General features: G+C 40.3%; 1 protein-coding gene across 1 annotated transcript in view; it reads right to left on the bottom strand.

Moving 5' to 3' along the window:
- LOC129833661 (nuclear GTPase SLIP-GC-like) overlaps positions 1 to 12,195 on the bottom strand; it is a 41,114-nt gene extending 28,919 nt beyond the window's left edge. The window contains exons 1-6 of the mRNA XM_055898378.1: positions 12,089 to 12,195; positions 5,402 to 5,439; positions 5,106 to 5,213; positions 4,833 to 4,938; positions 2,485 to 2,707; positions 124 to 345 (exon numbers count right to left, since the gene is read on the bottom strand). Coding sequence (XP_055754353.1) covers positions 124 to 345; positions 2,485 to 2,707; positions 4,833 to 4,938; positions 5,106 to 5,213; positions 5,402 to 5,414 — 672 coding nt within the window. The 5' untranslated portion in view covers positions 5,415 to 5,439; positions 12,089 to 12,195. The remainder of the gene's footprint in view (positions 1 to 123; positions 346 to 2,484; positions 2,708 to 4,832; positions 4,939 to 5,105; positions 5,214 to 5,401; positions 5,440 to 12,088) is intronic.
- Between the last annotated feature and the right edge of the window lie 5,151 nt (positions 12,196 to 17,346).

Below are 17,346 nucleotides of genomic sequence, written 5' to 3'. Positions count from 1 at the left end.
CATTTCATGTTGTTTGTCATGCTGTTCTTGAAGTTCAGGGGTTCAAATGGGAACATATTGGACCCTAATTGGATCTCAGACAGCAAAAAAGAACCTGTATAAAAGAGGCTTAAAATGACTTACTGTGTCAAATGACAGGATTTTCCTAGTTGATGAGAAAAACTCTGGGATGTCGCTGAATGTCTCTGACTCCAGTGACTTCAGTTCATCAAAGCTTTTCCCGACTGCATCTTCTCCGTACAATGCCTGGATTTTACTGTTTGACATATTTACCATCCTTTTATCTTTCTCCTCACCATCAATTTCTTTGATTTTCAAAAGTGATTCCAGCTCCTTCTCCCATTCCTAAAAAAAAAGTCAAACACATTATTTTACTGAATATATTACAGTGGGGCAAAAAAGTATTTAGTCAGCCACCAATTGTGCAAGTTCTCCCACTTAAAAAGATGAGAGAGGCCTGTAATTTTCATCATAGGTACACTTCAACTATGACAGACAAAATGAGAAGAAAAAAATCCAGAAAATCACATTGTAGGATTTTTAATGAATTTATTTGCAAATTATGGTGGAAAATAAGTATTTGGTCAATAACAAAAGTTTATCTCAATACTTTGTTATATACCCTTTGTTGGCAATGACAGAGGTCAAACGTTTTCTGTAAGTCTTCACAAGGTTTTCACACACTGTTGCTGGTATTTTGGCCCATTCCTCCATGCAGATCTCCTCTAGAGCAGTGATGTTTTGGGGCTGTTGCTGGGCAACACGGACTTTCAACTCCCTCCAAAGATTTTCTATGGGGTTGAGATCTGGAGACTGGCTAGGCCACTCCAGGACCTTGAAATGCTTCTTACGAAGCCACTCCTTCGTTGCCCGGGCGGTGTGTTTGGGATCATTGTCATGCTGAAAGACCCAGCCACGTTTCATCTTCAATGCCCTTGCTGATGGAAGGAGGTTTTCACTCAAAATCTCACGATACATGGCCCCATTCATTCTTTCCTTTACACGGATCAGTCGTCCTGGTCCCTTTGCAGAAAAACAGCCCCAAAGCATGATGTTTCCACCCCCATGCTTCACAGTAGGTATGGTGTTCTTTGGATGCAACTCAGCATTCTTTGTCCTCCAAACACGACGAGTTGAGTTTTTACCAAAAAGTTATATTTTGGTTTCATCTGACCATATGACATTCTCCCAATCTTCTTCTGGATCATCCAAATGCTCTCTAGCAAACTTCAGACGGGCCTGGACATGTACTGGCTTAAGCAGGGGGACACGTCTGGCACTGCAGGATTTGAGTCCCTGGCGGCGTAGTGTGTTACTGATGGTAGGCTTTGTTACTTTGGTCCCAGCTCTCTGCAGGTCATTCACTAGGTCCCCCCGTGTGGTTCTGGGATTTTTGCTCACCGTTCTTGTGATCATTTTGACCCCACGGGGTGAGATCTTGCGTGGAGCCCCAGATCGAGGGAGATTATCAGTGGTCTTGTATGTCTTCCATTTCCTAATAATTGCTCCCACAGTTGATTTCTTCAAACCAAGCTGCTTACCTATTGCAGATTCAGTCTTCCCAGCCTGGTGCAGGTCTACAATTTTGTTTCTGGTGTACTTTGACAGCTCTTTGGTCTTGGCCATAGTGGAGTTTGGAGTGTGACTGTTTGAGGTTGTGGACAGGTGTCTTTTATACTGATAACAAGTTCAAACAGGTGCCATTAATACAGGTAACGAGTGGAGGACAGAGGAGCCTCTTAAAGAAGAAGTTACAGGTCTGTGAGAGCCAGAAATCTTGCTTGTTTGTAGGTGACCAAATACTTATTTTCAACCATAATTTGCAAATAAATTCATTAAAAATCCTACAATGTGATTTTCTGGAATTTTTTTTCTCATTTTGTCTGTCATAGTTGAAGTGTACCTATGATGAAAATTACAGGCCTCTCTCATCTTTTTAAGTGGGAGAACTTGCACAATTGGTGGCTGACTAAATACTTTTTTGCCCCACTGTATATATTTATATGATGGATCAAACATTTCATTACCCACATATTATAATAAATAAGTGATAAATACTTTGTTGAGGGAAATGTACTTGATTCGACTGTGATATGTTGTTGTCTCACCTAACTATCTTAAGATGAATGCACTAATTGTAAGTCGCTCTGTATAATAAAATCAGCTAAATCAGATTTCCCAAACTCGGTCCTGGGTCCACCCCTGCATGCACATTTTGTTTTTTGCCGTAGCACTACACAGCTGAATCAAAGAACCAGCACATCCTCAAGCATTCATTAATTGAATAAGCTATGTAGTGCTGGGGGAAAAACAAAACGTGCATCCAGGCCGGGGGGGGGGGGGGGCGCTGTGCTAAATCACAAAAATGTTAATGTGATTATATTTGCATGGTGACAGGACAAAACTTGGTGTCTAGGTGATTTGAACTGGTCTTCAAAATTTCACAAATTATATCTTGAGGTTTATCAACATTGCTAAAATCACCTCTTTAGAAATGAAGTGAATCTCTGCCACGTAGTTGGAGTCAGTCATATTGGCTTCCACCTGGATGATGACTGATGTGCATGCGCCAACAGTCCCTGAGGGCAGCAAGGTCTTCACCCCCAAAATGGCATTCATCAGTGAGCTCTTACCAGCTCCTGACCTCCCAAATACACCAACAACAACTTTGTCGTCAATGATAGCATCCAAATCTGAGATTTTTTTCCTGTTAACAGTGAATCACAGAAAAGCAATGTCACACTAAAAATGCAATTAATTGACTTGAGGTCTATCTATACATAAACAGTAGAAAGCAGAGGGGTGTACTACATAGTGGGATAGAGGAGTTAGCAAGCTAACTTTGGTCAACTCTGAATTCAACTTGGGATAACCGTTGACACTGTGGCTCACCTTTTAGCCAGGTATGTTTCTATGACAATGAATCCTTAAGCTCTTACAGTACCTGCTCCGGGGCAGGCTAACTCCAATGTATGCTAAATAAAGTTTCTGAGGATAGAGTTACATTTTTCAGCGGAACAATTGCACAAAATGTGACGGGATTCAGGAAGGTGGGCGTTTGATGCTAGGTCCCACTTCACAGGAGGGACGTTTAAAAAATACATTTTAAAACTACATGCAAGTGATCTGTAAATATGAGTAAAAGGGTTAAATTACGAGCCTAGATTACCAAGAGAAAAAACTAAGCTATGTAGAACCAAGACAGGATTCTTCCAGGGTTGCCATGATTGGCTGAGATAATGGAGCGGCTGGACAATTCGAGAGATGAGTTCTAATTGGTCTGCCATGCCACAGTGTCACGTTCTGACCATAGTTCTTGTGTGTTTTACTTGTTTTAGTGTTGGTCAGGACGTGAGCTGGGTGGGCATTCTATGTTGTGTGTCTAGTTTGTCTGTTTCTATGTTTCTATGTTTGGCCTAATATGGTTCTCAATCAGAGGCAGGTGTTTTGTGTTTTCTCTGATTGGGAATCATATTTAGGTGGCTTGTTTTGTGTTGGGGTTTGTGGGTGGTTGTTTCCTGTCTTTGTGTTCGTTTCACCAGAGAGGACTGTTTCGGTTTGCCACGTTTGTTATTTTTGTATTGTTGTAAGTGTTCACAGTTTCGTTTATTAAACATGTTGAACACTGGCTATGCTGCGTGTTGGTCCGATCCCTGCTACACCTCCTCTTCAGACGAAGAGGAGGAAGGCTGCCGTTACACACAGGCTTCTGTCTATAACATAATGGGGGCTTCCCAGGTCAGTACATAGATCATATTTGCTACCAGATTTTTTAAAAATGCTATAGCTATTGACAACGGCAAAAGTGTTGCTATAGCTTTCAACAACATTGCTGCCCTGCATTTAACTGGTGCTATCGACAAAATTCAGTTGGAGAAAGTTGTGAGCCACTACTTTCTGGAGAACAATGCCAGGCTGACTCTCTTTGACTCTGAAAATACTGTAAATCACATGAGGAAATCCCTGACTTGGGCTAAAATTAGACCTAGTTGGTTAGCTTTACCTGCAGATTCCCAATGCATAATTTCATGCATGGTGGCTTGCTAAGTGTATGACAATCAGTTTGCATTGCTATACGCAGGGATTCAAACTCGTCACTTTTGGGAGATATTCGCCGTTGTGATCTCAATGGGAACACTTTGCCTACCCGGTACGGAGGGCAGCTGAATCAAGTGCAGGTACCTCCAACAGCGCAAGACGAATTTAAAGAAAAAGGAAAGCAAGGCTTTAAAGTTGGCTTTTCTACAGACTAGGAATGCTTTGAAGATCGCAATCGACCGGTTGGTGACCACTGCTGTAAACCATAAATTGGGATTATGGTTCAGGAACTTGTTTAGTTAGCTAGCTAAACAAAGGAGACAAAAGAGAGCCATACACAAAGAGACCTGTTCACATGTGAATTCTTAAAGAGATGGGTGGGGCTAAGACTTAAGAGAATGTGAACAATGCTGAATGGCTTTCCAAGAGGTGTTCAGTGTTCCTGAGTGGTCCCGTGTCAGTCCTGACTTAAATTTGCTTGAAAATCAGAGACATGATTTGAATATTGCTGTCCATCAATGATTCCCAAATGAATTTACTGAGCTTGAAGAATTTTCTATATTTTTTTCATTCACTTTGAGCATAAGAGTAGGTTGTGTAGATCGGTAGGAAAACAAAATAAAATGTAATCACTTTTTAGATTTAGTTTTAAGGCAGCAAAATGCGAAAACTTTGGGGTGTGTAGACTTTCACTAGGCACTGTATGTATTTTCTTGAAGAATGAATGGGAATATAATTAATTTAAATGTCAAAAATCGATGTACCAACTTTTTGAAGAATACAAGTACACTTACCTTAAATAACCAATGAAATCCATGTTTGCAAATGGAGGTGACACCTTGTCTAGCCTGCTAAGGACTTTTCCAATGCCCTCTTTGGCCACCTTTATGACATCCATCTCTACACACACACACACACACACACACACACACACACACACACACACACACACACACACACACACACACAGTTTACAATGTAATAATTGTATTACGCTGTGGTATAATTTTTTACATCGGGTTTATTGTTTGTTTCTTAAAGTAGCTATTACAACGATTATATCTTACTGAGGGTAGGTGTTCCTGCAGTTCCCTTTGCTATGGCACAAAGGCGTTTATTACCTTCCCTGCCCTGATCATTTGAAGTAGAGGGGTCATCAGACCCTCTTTTGTGGCCTGAGAGAGAATCACAATCACTCAATGTTCAAGAAGATCCATCATCTGTCCAAGAAAGTCAGTATTTCTTTCATGGTAGGCTGCCTGTACACCATTTATCTCAATATAATATACATTGGACATCAAGAAGTTATTATAGACATATTAATCCTCAACTGAAATAATCTACATCTTAGATTTTCATGTACCTTGGGTAGGCATGATTGGACACCGTCCGGGGCTTAGACTGAAAAAGAAAAAATATATTAACTGATTATGGTGATGAAAACAGAGATAATAAATTCTAATCCCACAGAAAACGTATTATCACAGGAAACAGTCATTATCTGATTTCAGTGGAGGGTCCTTAGAGGAGGACCGTCATACTCAGTGGAGGGTCCTTAGAGGAGGACCGTCATACTCAGTGGAGGGTCCTTAGAGGAGGACCGTCATACTCAGTGGAGGGTCCTTAGAGGAGGACCATCATACTCAGTGGAGGGTCCTTAGAGGAGGACCGTCATACTCAGTGGAGGGTCCTTAGAGGAGGACCGTCATACTCAGTGGAGGGTCCTTAGAGGAGGACCGTCATACTCAGTGGAGGGTCCTTAGAGGAGGACCGTCATACTCAGTGGAGAGTCCTTAGAGGAGGACCGTCATACTCAGTGGATTTCAGAAAACATTTAACATTACAAAAGTTATCCTTTTTAGATAGAACTATACTAAATATATTCACGTCATCAAATACCAGATTATAACACGCTGTTTTGCAGTGAAGGTCTACAGTAGTCTCAACAACACACTCTAGATTAGCACAATAGTGTAGCCAGAGGACAGCTATTCCCCACCCTCCTCTGGCTACATTAACTTCAATACAAAACCTAGGATGCTCGTAGGCCTTACCCGCTTTCATAGACCACAAGGTAATTATGACCACTTCCAGAGAACGTCCTCCAACCAATCAAAGCTTTTGCAATATGAACTGACATGTTGTCCATCCAATCATAGGATTAGGATCAGAGAACAAACCTAGTGTGGTGTGTTGGGGTATTGCCACATATTTTGATAAATATTGAATTTGGCCTTTTCTACTATAGCCCGTAGAAACGTATTGAATAACTCATTCATAAACGGAAAAAAAACAGGCAAAAAATAAATCATAAATCATCTAGGTTATTTAAGTGTCTGTCCTATATATAGGAGATATAAGAAAACTCAGGGAATATACAGTATAGAGGTCGACCAATTAATCGAAATGGCCGATTAATTAGGGCCGATTTCAAGTTTTCATAAAAATTGGAAATCGGTAATTTTGGACGCCGATTTTGCCGAATTAAAAAAAAAACATGTTTACATCTTTATTTAACTAGGCAAGTCAGTTAAGAACACATTCTTATTTTCAATGACGGCCTAGGAACGGTGGGTTAACTGCCTTGTTCAGGGGCAGAACGACAGATTTTTACCTTGTCTGCTCAGGGATTCAATCTTGCAACCTTACGGTTAACTAGTCCAACGCTCTAACCACCTGCCTCACGAGGAGCCCGCCTGTTACGCGAATGCAGTAAGAAGCCAAGGTAAGTTGCTAGCTAGCATTAAACTTATCTTATAAAAAACAATCAATCAATCATAATCACTTGCTATAACTACACATGGTTGATGATATTACTAGTTTATCTAGCGTGTCCTGCGTTGCATATAATCGATGCAGTGCGCATTCGCGAAAAAGGACTGTCGTTGCACCAACGTGTACCTAACCATAAACATCAATACCTTTCTTAAAATCAATACACAGAAGCATATATTTTTAAACCTGCATATTTAGCTAAAAGAAATCCAGGTTAGCAGGCAATATTAACCAGGTGAAATTGTGTCACTTCTCGTGCGTTCATTGCACGCAGAGTCAGGGTATATGCAACAGTTTTGGCCGCCTGGCTCATTGCGAACTAATTTGCCAGAATTGTACGTAATTATGACATAACATTGAAGGTTGTGCAATGTAACAGGAATATTTAGACTGATGGATGCCACCCATTAGATAAAATACAGAACGGTTCCGTATTTCACTGAAAGAATAAACGTTTTGTTTTCGAGATGATAGTTTCCGGATTCGACCATATTAATGACCTAAGGCTCGTATTTCTGTGTGTTATTATGTTATAATTAAGTCTATGATTTGATATTTGATAGAGCAGTCTGACTGAGCGATGGTAGGCAGCAGCAGGCTCATAAGCATTCATTCATACAGCACTTTCGTGCGTTTGCCAGCAGCTCTTCGCTGTGCTTCAAACATTGAGCTGTTTATGACTTCAAGCCTATCAACTCCCGAGATTAGGCTGGTGTAACCGATGTGAAATGGCTAGCTAGTTAGCGGGATGCGCGCTAATAGCGTTTCAAACGTCACTCGCTCTGAGACTTGGAGTAGTTGTTCCCCTTGCTCTGCATGGGTAACGCTGCTTCGAGGGTGGCTGTTGTCGATGTGTTCCTGGTTCGAGCCCAGGTAGCGGCGAGGAGAGGGATGGAAACTATACTGTTACACTGGCAATACTAAAGTGCCTATAAGAACATCCAATAGTCAAAGGTATATGAAATACAAATCGTATAGAGAGAAATAGTCCTATAACTCCTATAATAACTACAACCTAAAACTTCTTACCTGGGAATATTGAAGACTCATGTTAAAAGGAACCACCAGCTTTCATATGTTCTCATGTTCTGAGCAAGGAACTTAAACGTTAGCTTTCTTACATGGCACATATTGCAATTTTACTTTCTTCTCCAACACTTTGTTTTTGCATTATTTAAACCAAATTGAACATGTTTCATTATTTATTTGAGGCTAAATTGATTTTATTGATGTATTATATTAAGTTAAAATAAGTGTTCATTCAGTATTGTTGTAATTGTCATTACTACAAATAAATAAATTGTCCGATTAATCGGTATCGGCTTGTTTTGGTCCTCCAATAATCGGTATCAGTGTTGAAAAATCACAATCGGTAGACCTCTAATACAGTACCAGTCAAAAGGTTTGGACATACCTACTCATTCAAGCGCTTTTCTTTATTTTTTTACTATTTTCTACATTGTAGAATACTAGTGAAGACATCAAAATTATGAAATAACTTATATGGAGTGTTAAACAAATCAAAAGATATTTCATATTTTAAATTCTTCAAGTAGCCACCCTTTGCTTTGATGACAACTTTGCACACTCTTGGCATTCTCTCAACCAGCTTCGTGAGGAATGCTTTTCCAACAGTCTTGAAGGAGTTTCCACATATGCTGAGTGTTACGTCCGTCGATAAATGAAGACCAAGGTGCAGCGTGGTAGGCGTACATTTTCTTTATTAAAATGTTCCACAAAAAACACCTCAACGAACGAAAAGCTTAGGAGTGCAACCCATGCAACAAAGACAAGATCCCACAACTGAAGGTGGGAAAAAGGGCTGCCTAAGTATGATCCCCAATCAGAGACAACGATAGACAGCTGCCTCTGATTGGGAACCATACTCGGCCAACAAAGAAATATAAACATAGATTTCCCACCCTAGTCACACCCTGACCTACCAAATAGAGAATTAAAAGGATCTCTAAGGTCAGGGCGTGACACTGAGCACTTGTTGGCTGCTTTTCCTTCACTCTGCGGTCCAACTCATCCCAAACCATCTCAATTAGGTTGAGGTTGGGTGATTGTGGAGGCCAGGTCATCTGATTCAGCACTCCATCACTCTCCTTCTTGGTCAAATAGACCTTACACAGCCTGGAGGTGTGTTTTGGGTCATTGTACTGTTGAAAAACAAATGATAGTCCCACAAAGCGCAAACCAGATGGGATGGCGTATCACTGCAGAATGCTGTGGTAGACATGCTGGTTAAGTGTGCCTTGAATTCAAAATAAATCAGAGACCGTGTCACCAGCAAAGCACCCCCACACCATTACACATCCACCTTCATGCTTCACAGTGGGAACCAAACATGCAGAGATTATGCGTTCACCTACTCTCACAAAGAGTCTCACAAAGACACGGCAGTTGGAACCAAAAATCTCAAATTTGCATTCATCAGACCAAAGGACAGATTTCCACCGGTCTAATGTCCATTGCTCGTGTTTCTTGGCCCAAGCAAGTATCTTCTTATTATTGGTGTCCTTTAGTAGTGGTTTCTTTAAAGCAATTTGACCATGAAGGCCTGATTCATGTAGTCTCCTCTGAACAGTTGATGTTGAGATATGTCTGTTACTTGAACTCTGTGAAGGATTTATTTGGGCTGCAATCTGATGTGCAGTTAACTCTAATGAACTTATCCTCTGTAGCAGAGGTGACTCTAGGTCTTCCTTTCCTGTGGCAGTACTCATGAAAGCCAGTTTCATCATAGCATTTGATGGTTTTTGCGACTGCACTTGAGGAAACTTTTAAAATTCTTGAAATGTTCCATATTGACTGATTTTCATGTCTCAAAGTAATGATGGACTGTCGTTTCTCTTTGCTTATTTGAGCTGTTCTTGCCATAATATGGACTTTGTCTTTTACCAAATAGGGCTATCTTTTGTATACCACCCCTTCCTTGTCACAACACAACTGACTCGCTCAAATACATTAAGGAAAGAAATTCCACTAATTAACTTTTAACAAGGAACACCTGTTAATTGAAATCCATTCCAGGTGACTACCTCATGAAGCTGGATGAGAGAATGCCAAAAGTGTGCAAAGCTGTCATCAAGGCAAAGGGTGGCTACCTTGAAGAACCTTAAATATAAAATATACACTTTAGTGGTTACTACATGATTCCATATGTGTTATTTTATAATTTTGATGTCTTCACTATTTATCTACAATGTAGAAAATACTACAAGTAAAGAAAAACCCTCGAATGAGTACTGTAGATGTGTCCACAATTTTGGCTGGTATACTGTATATATTTTTTTTTACACATATTTAACCATTTTTTGGGGTGGCACAAATCTACCTCAATACTTCCATAAGTCCCTTGGGGCTTGTGGAGGTTGTAGAGCAAAACTTGTTTGTGAGGAGACCGATTTTCGGGGTGTCTCATGGTCTGACAAACACTGTTGTAGCTCGGCCGCCTTCCACAGCAGATGCGGAAGGCCGAAAGAGACGGATATCTCTAGCTTAAACTGACAGATTTTGATGATGAGCAAAACTCATGAATATGATTACATGTCCAATATTAGCAGGCAGTGTTTAGACTGTCCACTTTGAAGAGCTGAGACAGAATGACTATATAAGGAATGGAACATATAGGACCAGGGCCTGCTACCATTATAACCTATACAGCTGTCAGATGTGGGAGTTAACAAGCAAGAACTGAGATGGAAAGATAATGGTGGAGAAAGGTCAAGAGGAGTTATTTTAGTATAGAGGGAAGGGATTCCATACGTTAAGTAAAGACAGAATACTTTAAAGGCAGGGCTATGGGATTAGAGAATTTAGCTGTTCCATGGAATTGCTCGGCTTTGTTATGATTGTGATAAAGTCTAATTGCATCTACAAGTTCCGGTATCTGTGCAATTATTTGACTCAATGTTTTTCCACAACAGATGTTACTTAGATTGATGCACTGGTGGATCAATAGACTGAGGGGTTTAATCAGCTTCTTGATATGCCACATCTGTCAGGTGGATGGATTATCTTGGCAAAGGAGAAACGCTCACTAACAGGGGTGTAATAAAAAAATAAGCTTGGTAGCACTTTACTTGAGACCAAGTGTCATAACACGTCATGACACAGTCATAACCATGCCCTAGTATATCATAACAGCTGACATAACTTGTCAAAACTTGTTATAATATGGACATACCACTGTCATTCCACATATATTTAGACCTGTTGTAGCATATATTGTGTTATTTATGGCTGGATATGACTCCTACAGAAGAGTGTCACAACCCACAAAACCTGCCACACAAGGCAAATCATTCCATTACACCATAGCCTACTAGTCAACAGTATGTTGATGTTGTATACCTTTTTTTATTGACCATATTAAATTGTAGTTTTTTCAAGTTTTTTCATAAAGTGTATTTTCTACCAGTTTTTTAAAATATGATGAAAAAAACATGACTGTAAAGAATTCATTACAACAATCAACAAAGCATTAAAGAAACAAAATTTCAAACAAAAGGAAACTTCTTGGCAGGGAAAAATACTACTTTGAGTGAATGTGGGTTTTGACACTCTTAGGTAGGTATCATAACCAGCCATAAAATAATGCAACATATTTCACCACAGATGTAAATACTGTATATGGGCCATGACAGTGCTATGACCATATCATGACAGGTTATGACAAGTTGTCAGCTTGTAGCGGTATTTATTAGAGAGGGGTAAAGATAAAGATTTTGTTCGGGCGCCAGGCAGGTATTAACCATGCCGAAAGGAAAAGAGTAGAATAGAGAGAGTACCACTACCAGACCCACACACATCAACAGAAGAGACTGCCTAGAGTGTAACCTGTTTACCAGATAGCCAGCGGATAGAAAAAAGAATACACACCCTATAGATCCCACATCACAGGACAGGGGTAACCCCATCAAGAATACCTCATACACTAATAATAATAATAATAATAAATGTGGGGGGTGTTCATAGACACAACAAGGGCCTTAAAAATGTCCACAATCTTCTTGGCCACGTCATTAGTACACCCCACCTCAATACAGTTCAAATAACAATACACAACTTGCAAGCAACCTCCCTTTTACCTAAAGTGTCCACCCAAATACTTCTGGCAGGGCAATAATAGTCCAGCTCTAATGAAAGTCAATGGGAAGTGCATTTGAAAAATAGAAAGTCTGTTGCAGGGTAAAGCACTGGAACGATAGAGGGAAGAGAAAGAGAGAAAGAGAACAAGAGAGATCTTAGCTGTGGTCTTCAGGCGTACCGGTGTACTGTCTGACTGTCCGATGATTTGTTGGTTTGTATGTCAAAGCTTCGCAACAATGTTGCTACTAATCCATGCGATCCATAACCGGCGCGTTCCCAAACGATAACAGCCACGACCTAGAGCGGTCACACCGATGATTGAGTTAAATACTTTATAAACTACATACGCTGAAAACAAACAAAACTTCTGCAGCATAGCACACACAATCAAACTGTCGTGCCAACCAAGAGCTCCTCCCCAAAGAGCTGAACGAGCTGTCTTTATTTCCTTATTGCCGATGCGCTCTTAAAGTGGCAGCGCACGGTGAAGGCTCCGTGCAGGATTTCGCCACAAGCTGTTATGACACATTATGACATGGTTATGACACTAGGTGTCACATAAAGTGGGTCCAACACTTTACATGTTGTGTTTGCATTTTTGTTCAGTGTACTATGCACAAAGTATCATTTTTGTTTCAACAGATTTACAGTTACCTGTCAAAAGCAGACTGGTTACCTGTCAACATTCAACAAGCAGTCGAAGTTATAAACATACAACCAGTAAAATGTACCATCTTTTTAAATAACACATTTTGTTTATGAACTGTAAAAACCCCTTTAAATGTAAACTGGGGTGTGCATTGTCTTCTGACAGGTGGTGTCATTCCTACACTCTAACCTCAACAAAGTTGTGGCACTATCTAACGTAAGACAGTGAGGGGTGTGTAAACTGTAATAGAACACCCGGGTGGCCTTTCCAGTCACTGACAAACACCAGAGATAGAGGTCATTGTTTCCCGTGTGCCTGAGAAATGGACATGCCTTCATAACTTCCCTTCCTTCTCTTTCTCTGTCACACACATGCACTCAGTCACACACGCACTCGAACAGACACAAACACACACGCACACACACACACACGTATTCTTCCCTCTTTACACAATCCTTCTGTGACGCCTAGCTTTTGCCTTTGCCCTATTAACCTTTACAATGTCAAATGACCCTGCTGATAGTCAAAGAGAGATTTACATGGTTATCAAAGTGTCACTTCAGCGTTAGCCTACACAACACAGCCTTTATTTAAAAAATATATGGTGGAAAAATGATTGGAACCATTTCCCTGTTTGACGGCAAGGTTTTATGGGTATTATGACACCTCCACTATGGGGCTCTATTTTCTTATGGCTTATGGTGAAATCATAGGGGGAGGAGTTGCACCTAGTTCAGGCCACTGAGGTATGGGGTTTGAGCGGGAAGACGTCGATGTGCCCTTGAGCAAAGCACTTCACTCTTATTGCTCCTATAAGTTGCTCAGGATAAGAGTGTCTGCTAAATGACTAAAATGCCAATTTAAAATGTAAGAGAGAGAGCGAGTGAGCGGCAGATGACAAACTGTACTGGATGGGAGAGCCCCATTCTTACCAAGTTCCCCCAAGGTAGCTAGCTATAGTGAGCCATAGCATTTATTGTTTAGGACAGCCCTGCTAACCCTCTTTAGCCTGTATTAAGAGAGCAATAAAACCCTGTTGTCTGGTTCAACTTGATCTACCATCTCCAGCTAGCTGAGGAGTAGACCCAGTAACGCCACACTATGATAAGTAGCATTTACTTGCTTATTTTCTGGATAAAAATAAGTAAGTAAAGCATTGCTAAAAGTACACACAAAATGTACAGCAAGTGAGAATCTTCATGTGTCAGTTGATTCCAACCAGAGTAACCAGTACAGATGAAAGAATAACACATTGAACATGGAAATAAAAATAGATTATGTTCTTACATTGAAAAAAGGTGCTCAAGAAATGATGATGCCCATCTTCGTCAATCCTTCATGGCGTTCTGCTGTTTTGCCCGCTAAACTGACTAAGACTCTCTATCTCTTTCTCTTTTTCTCTCTCTCACTCGCTCTGTCACTTTCTCACTCACTCTCACACACAGGCACATGTGTGTGGACCACTTTTTACTTTCACTCTCGATTCTGCAAAATCAAAAGTGTGTCCTTCCCTGAAGCAAAGGCTGGGGGATAATGCAACAACTTTTTGCAGTATTTTGCATTACTTTTTGCATTATTATTTTTAGTTTGGTTTATTAATTCGACCATTTTAAAAAACAAGCACACATAACAAATATACTTGAAAAAGCCGTACATGCACATTAATAAAATCATCGAGGATAACACACAATAAAGTCTGGGACTTATTTCCATTGTGGTCCTCTTGAGACAAGATGGCTAGACAAGATCGAACACAGTTGGCAGTGAAATAATAAAACAAAAACAGAGAAGCAGAACATCTATCTCATCATTCCAGTTACATCATAGGGGTTATTCATATGGGCACAGAAGACATGAAACACATGTTTACTTTATTTTTAAAACTGCCCAGAGAGGACGTTGTTTTTATAGGCAGAGGCAACTCATTCCATTCTGAGGCTCCAGTATACAAGAAAGTACCTTTCCCAGCATTACTCCTGAACCTGTATAAGCACACATCAGCAACACCTGATCTGGTTCTGTGATTGTGTGCATCCCTAACACGAGGAAAGTAATCATTTAGATATCTGGGCGCAGGACCATAAATACTCCTGTAAACCAAACCTAGTCTTATCTGGGACACCCTAGCCTCAACGGGCAGCTAGTTTAGTTCCTGAAAGCAGCTCCTGCCTATGTGAGTACGTGGACTCACCTTCAGCTTTTGATCAGCTTTTTCTGGGCTATCTGGAGCTTCCCCTTCATAAGTTTAGATAAGCCCCCAAACCAGGAAGTAATAGAAATAGTCAAAATGGCATTGAATGAGGGCAGTAGCAATGAATCCTTATTATCAAGCAGCTTGGACTTTCTAGACAAAAACTTAGTACTGTCATTAACCTTCCCTAGCACTTTATTGGCCATGCTCACACCTCCCAACCTTCCATCAAGGATACATCCCAAGTAGCTAACAGAGGTTTTAGTAGTCAGCACCTCACCCCCTAACTCCACTCTGATTTCAGACGACCTACACAATTTAGGTCTCGATCCAAAAATAATTGCTTCAGTTTTCCCTAAGTGCAGAGATAGCTTATTATCTCCAAGCCATTTGCTAATGTTAGTAAGCTCTGTGCTAAGTATGCTCTCCAACATAGTTTTACTTTTGTGAGACACCAGAAGTGTAGAGTGATCCGCCTAAAGAAAAAGATGGCAAGAACAAGCATCTTTCTGTCACGCCCTGGCCTTAGTTATCTTTGTTTTCTTTATTATTTTAGTTAGGTCAGGGTGTGACATGGGGGATGTATGTGTTTTTGTATTGTCTAGGGTTTTTTGTATGTTTATGGGGGCAGTGTCTAGTATAGGTGTTTGTATGTCTATGGCTGCCTAGATTGGTTCTCAATTAGAGGCAGCTGTTGATCATTGTCTCTGATTGAGAACCATATTTAGGCAGCCATATTCTTTGGGTATTTCGTGGGTTATTGTCTATGTTAGTTGCCTGTGTCTGCACTAGTTGTTTATAGCGTCACGTTCGTTCGTTTGTTGTTTTTGTAGTTTGTAAAGTGTGTTCTTCGTTTCGTGTTATTAAACGAGAAAAATGTATTCACTTCACGCTGCGCCTTGGTCCTCTCTTTCACCTAACGACGATCGTGACACTTTCATATCATTAATATACAATAAAAACAGCAGAGGCCCAAGCACGCTCCCCTGCGGAATGCCACAACTCATTGGTTTTGCCTGAGACAGTGAACCATTAACTTCTTATGTGTACCTGGGACGGTATCATCCAACCTGGCCAACATCCGGTGAAATTGCAGAACGCCAAAATCAAATTAAATTACTATAAATATTTAACTTTCATGAAATCACAAGTGTAATACATCAAAATAAAGATTAACTTGTTGTTAATCCAGCCAAAGTGTCCGATTTCAAAAAGGCTTTACGGCGAAAGCAAACCATGCGATTATCTGAGGACAGCGCTCAGCACACAAAACATTACATACAGTTATCAGCAGAGTAGATTAGTCACAAAAGTCAGAAATAGCAATAAAATTAATCACTTACCTTTGACCATATTCATATGGTTGCACTCACAAGACTCCCAGTTACACAATAAATGTTTTTTTTGTTCGATAAAGTCCCTCTTTATATCAAAAGATCTCCATTTTGTTGGTGCATTTTGTTCAGTAATCCAATGGCTCAAAGGCAGTCACAACGGGCAGACAAAAATTTCAAATAGTATCCGTAAAGTTCGTAGAAACATGTCAAACGATGTTTATAATCATGTTTTTAGCCTAAATAATCGATAATATTTAAACCGGACAATAGCGTCGTCAATATAAAAGAAAAACAAGAAAGGCGCACTCTCGGCCATGCGCAGAAAACAGCTCTGGGGACATCCCACTACCCAAAGTTGTCATTCTCCCTCATTTTTCAGAATGAAAGCCTGAAACAATGTCTAAAGACTGCTCACAACTAGTGGAAGCCATAGGGAACGGAATCTGGTAAAACAGCCATTTCAAAAATAATGGCACTTCCTGGGTGGATTTTCCTCAGGTTTTCACCTCCCATTTCAGTTCTGTTATACTCACAGACATTATTTTAACAGTTTTAGAAACTTCAGAGTGTCTATGCATATCCTAGCTTCTGGGCCTGAGTAACAGACAGTTTACTTTGGGCATGTCATACAGGCGGAAATTCAGGATATGGGACGGTTGAGCTAACGTAGGCTAATGCGATTAGCATGAGGTTGTAAGTAGCAAGAACATTTCCCAGGACATAGACATATCTGATATTGGCAGAACGCTTACATACATGTTAATCTAACTGCACTGTCCAGTTTACAGTAGCTATTACAGTGATACAATACCATGTTATTGCTTGAGGAGAGTGCACAATTTTGAACATGAAAAGTTATTAATAAACAAATTAGGCACATTTGGGCAGTCTTGATACAACATTTTGAAAAGAAATGCAATGGTTCATTGGATCAGTCTAAAACTTTGCACATACACTGATGCCATCTAGTGGCCAATGTCTAAATTGGACCTGGGCTGGAATAATACATTATGGCCTTTCTCTTGCATTTCAAAGATGATGGTACAAAAAAAAAGAGAACGGTTGTTTTTTTCTTTGTATTTTTCTTTGCATATCCTTGCTTCAGGGCCTGAGCTACAGGCAGTTAGATTTGGGTATGTCATTTTAGGGGATTTTTTTTGTGTGAAAAAGTGCTTACTGTAGCTTCCTGTCGCCATCTGTCAGAGTTCAGTTCGAAACTGCTAGCACTTCCTCTTGAGGAAGCACTGGGGGCCCATGTG

This window comes from Salvelinus fontinalis, chromosome 34, assembly GCF_029448725.1.
Source record: "Salvelinus fontinalis isolate EN_2023a chromosome 34, ASM2944872v1, whole genome shotgun sequence".
NCBI classification, from domain to species: Eukaryota; Metazoa; Chordata; class Actinopteri; order Salmoniformes; family Salmonidae; genus Salvelinus; species Salvelinus fontinalis.
Note: the sequence above shows the minus strand (reverse complement) of the source record. Positions and strands in the feature narration are given on the sequence as shown.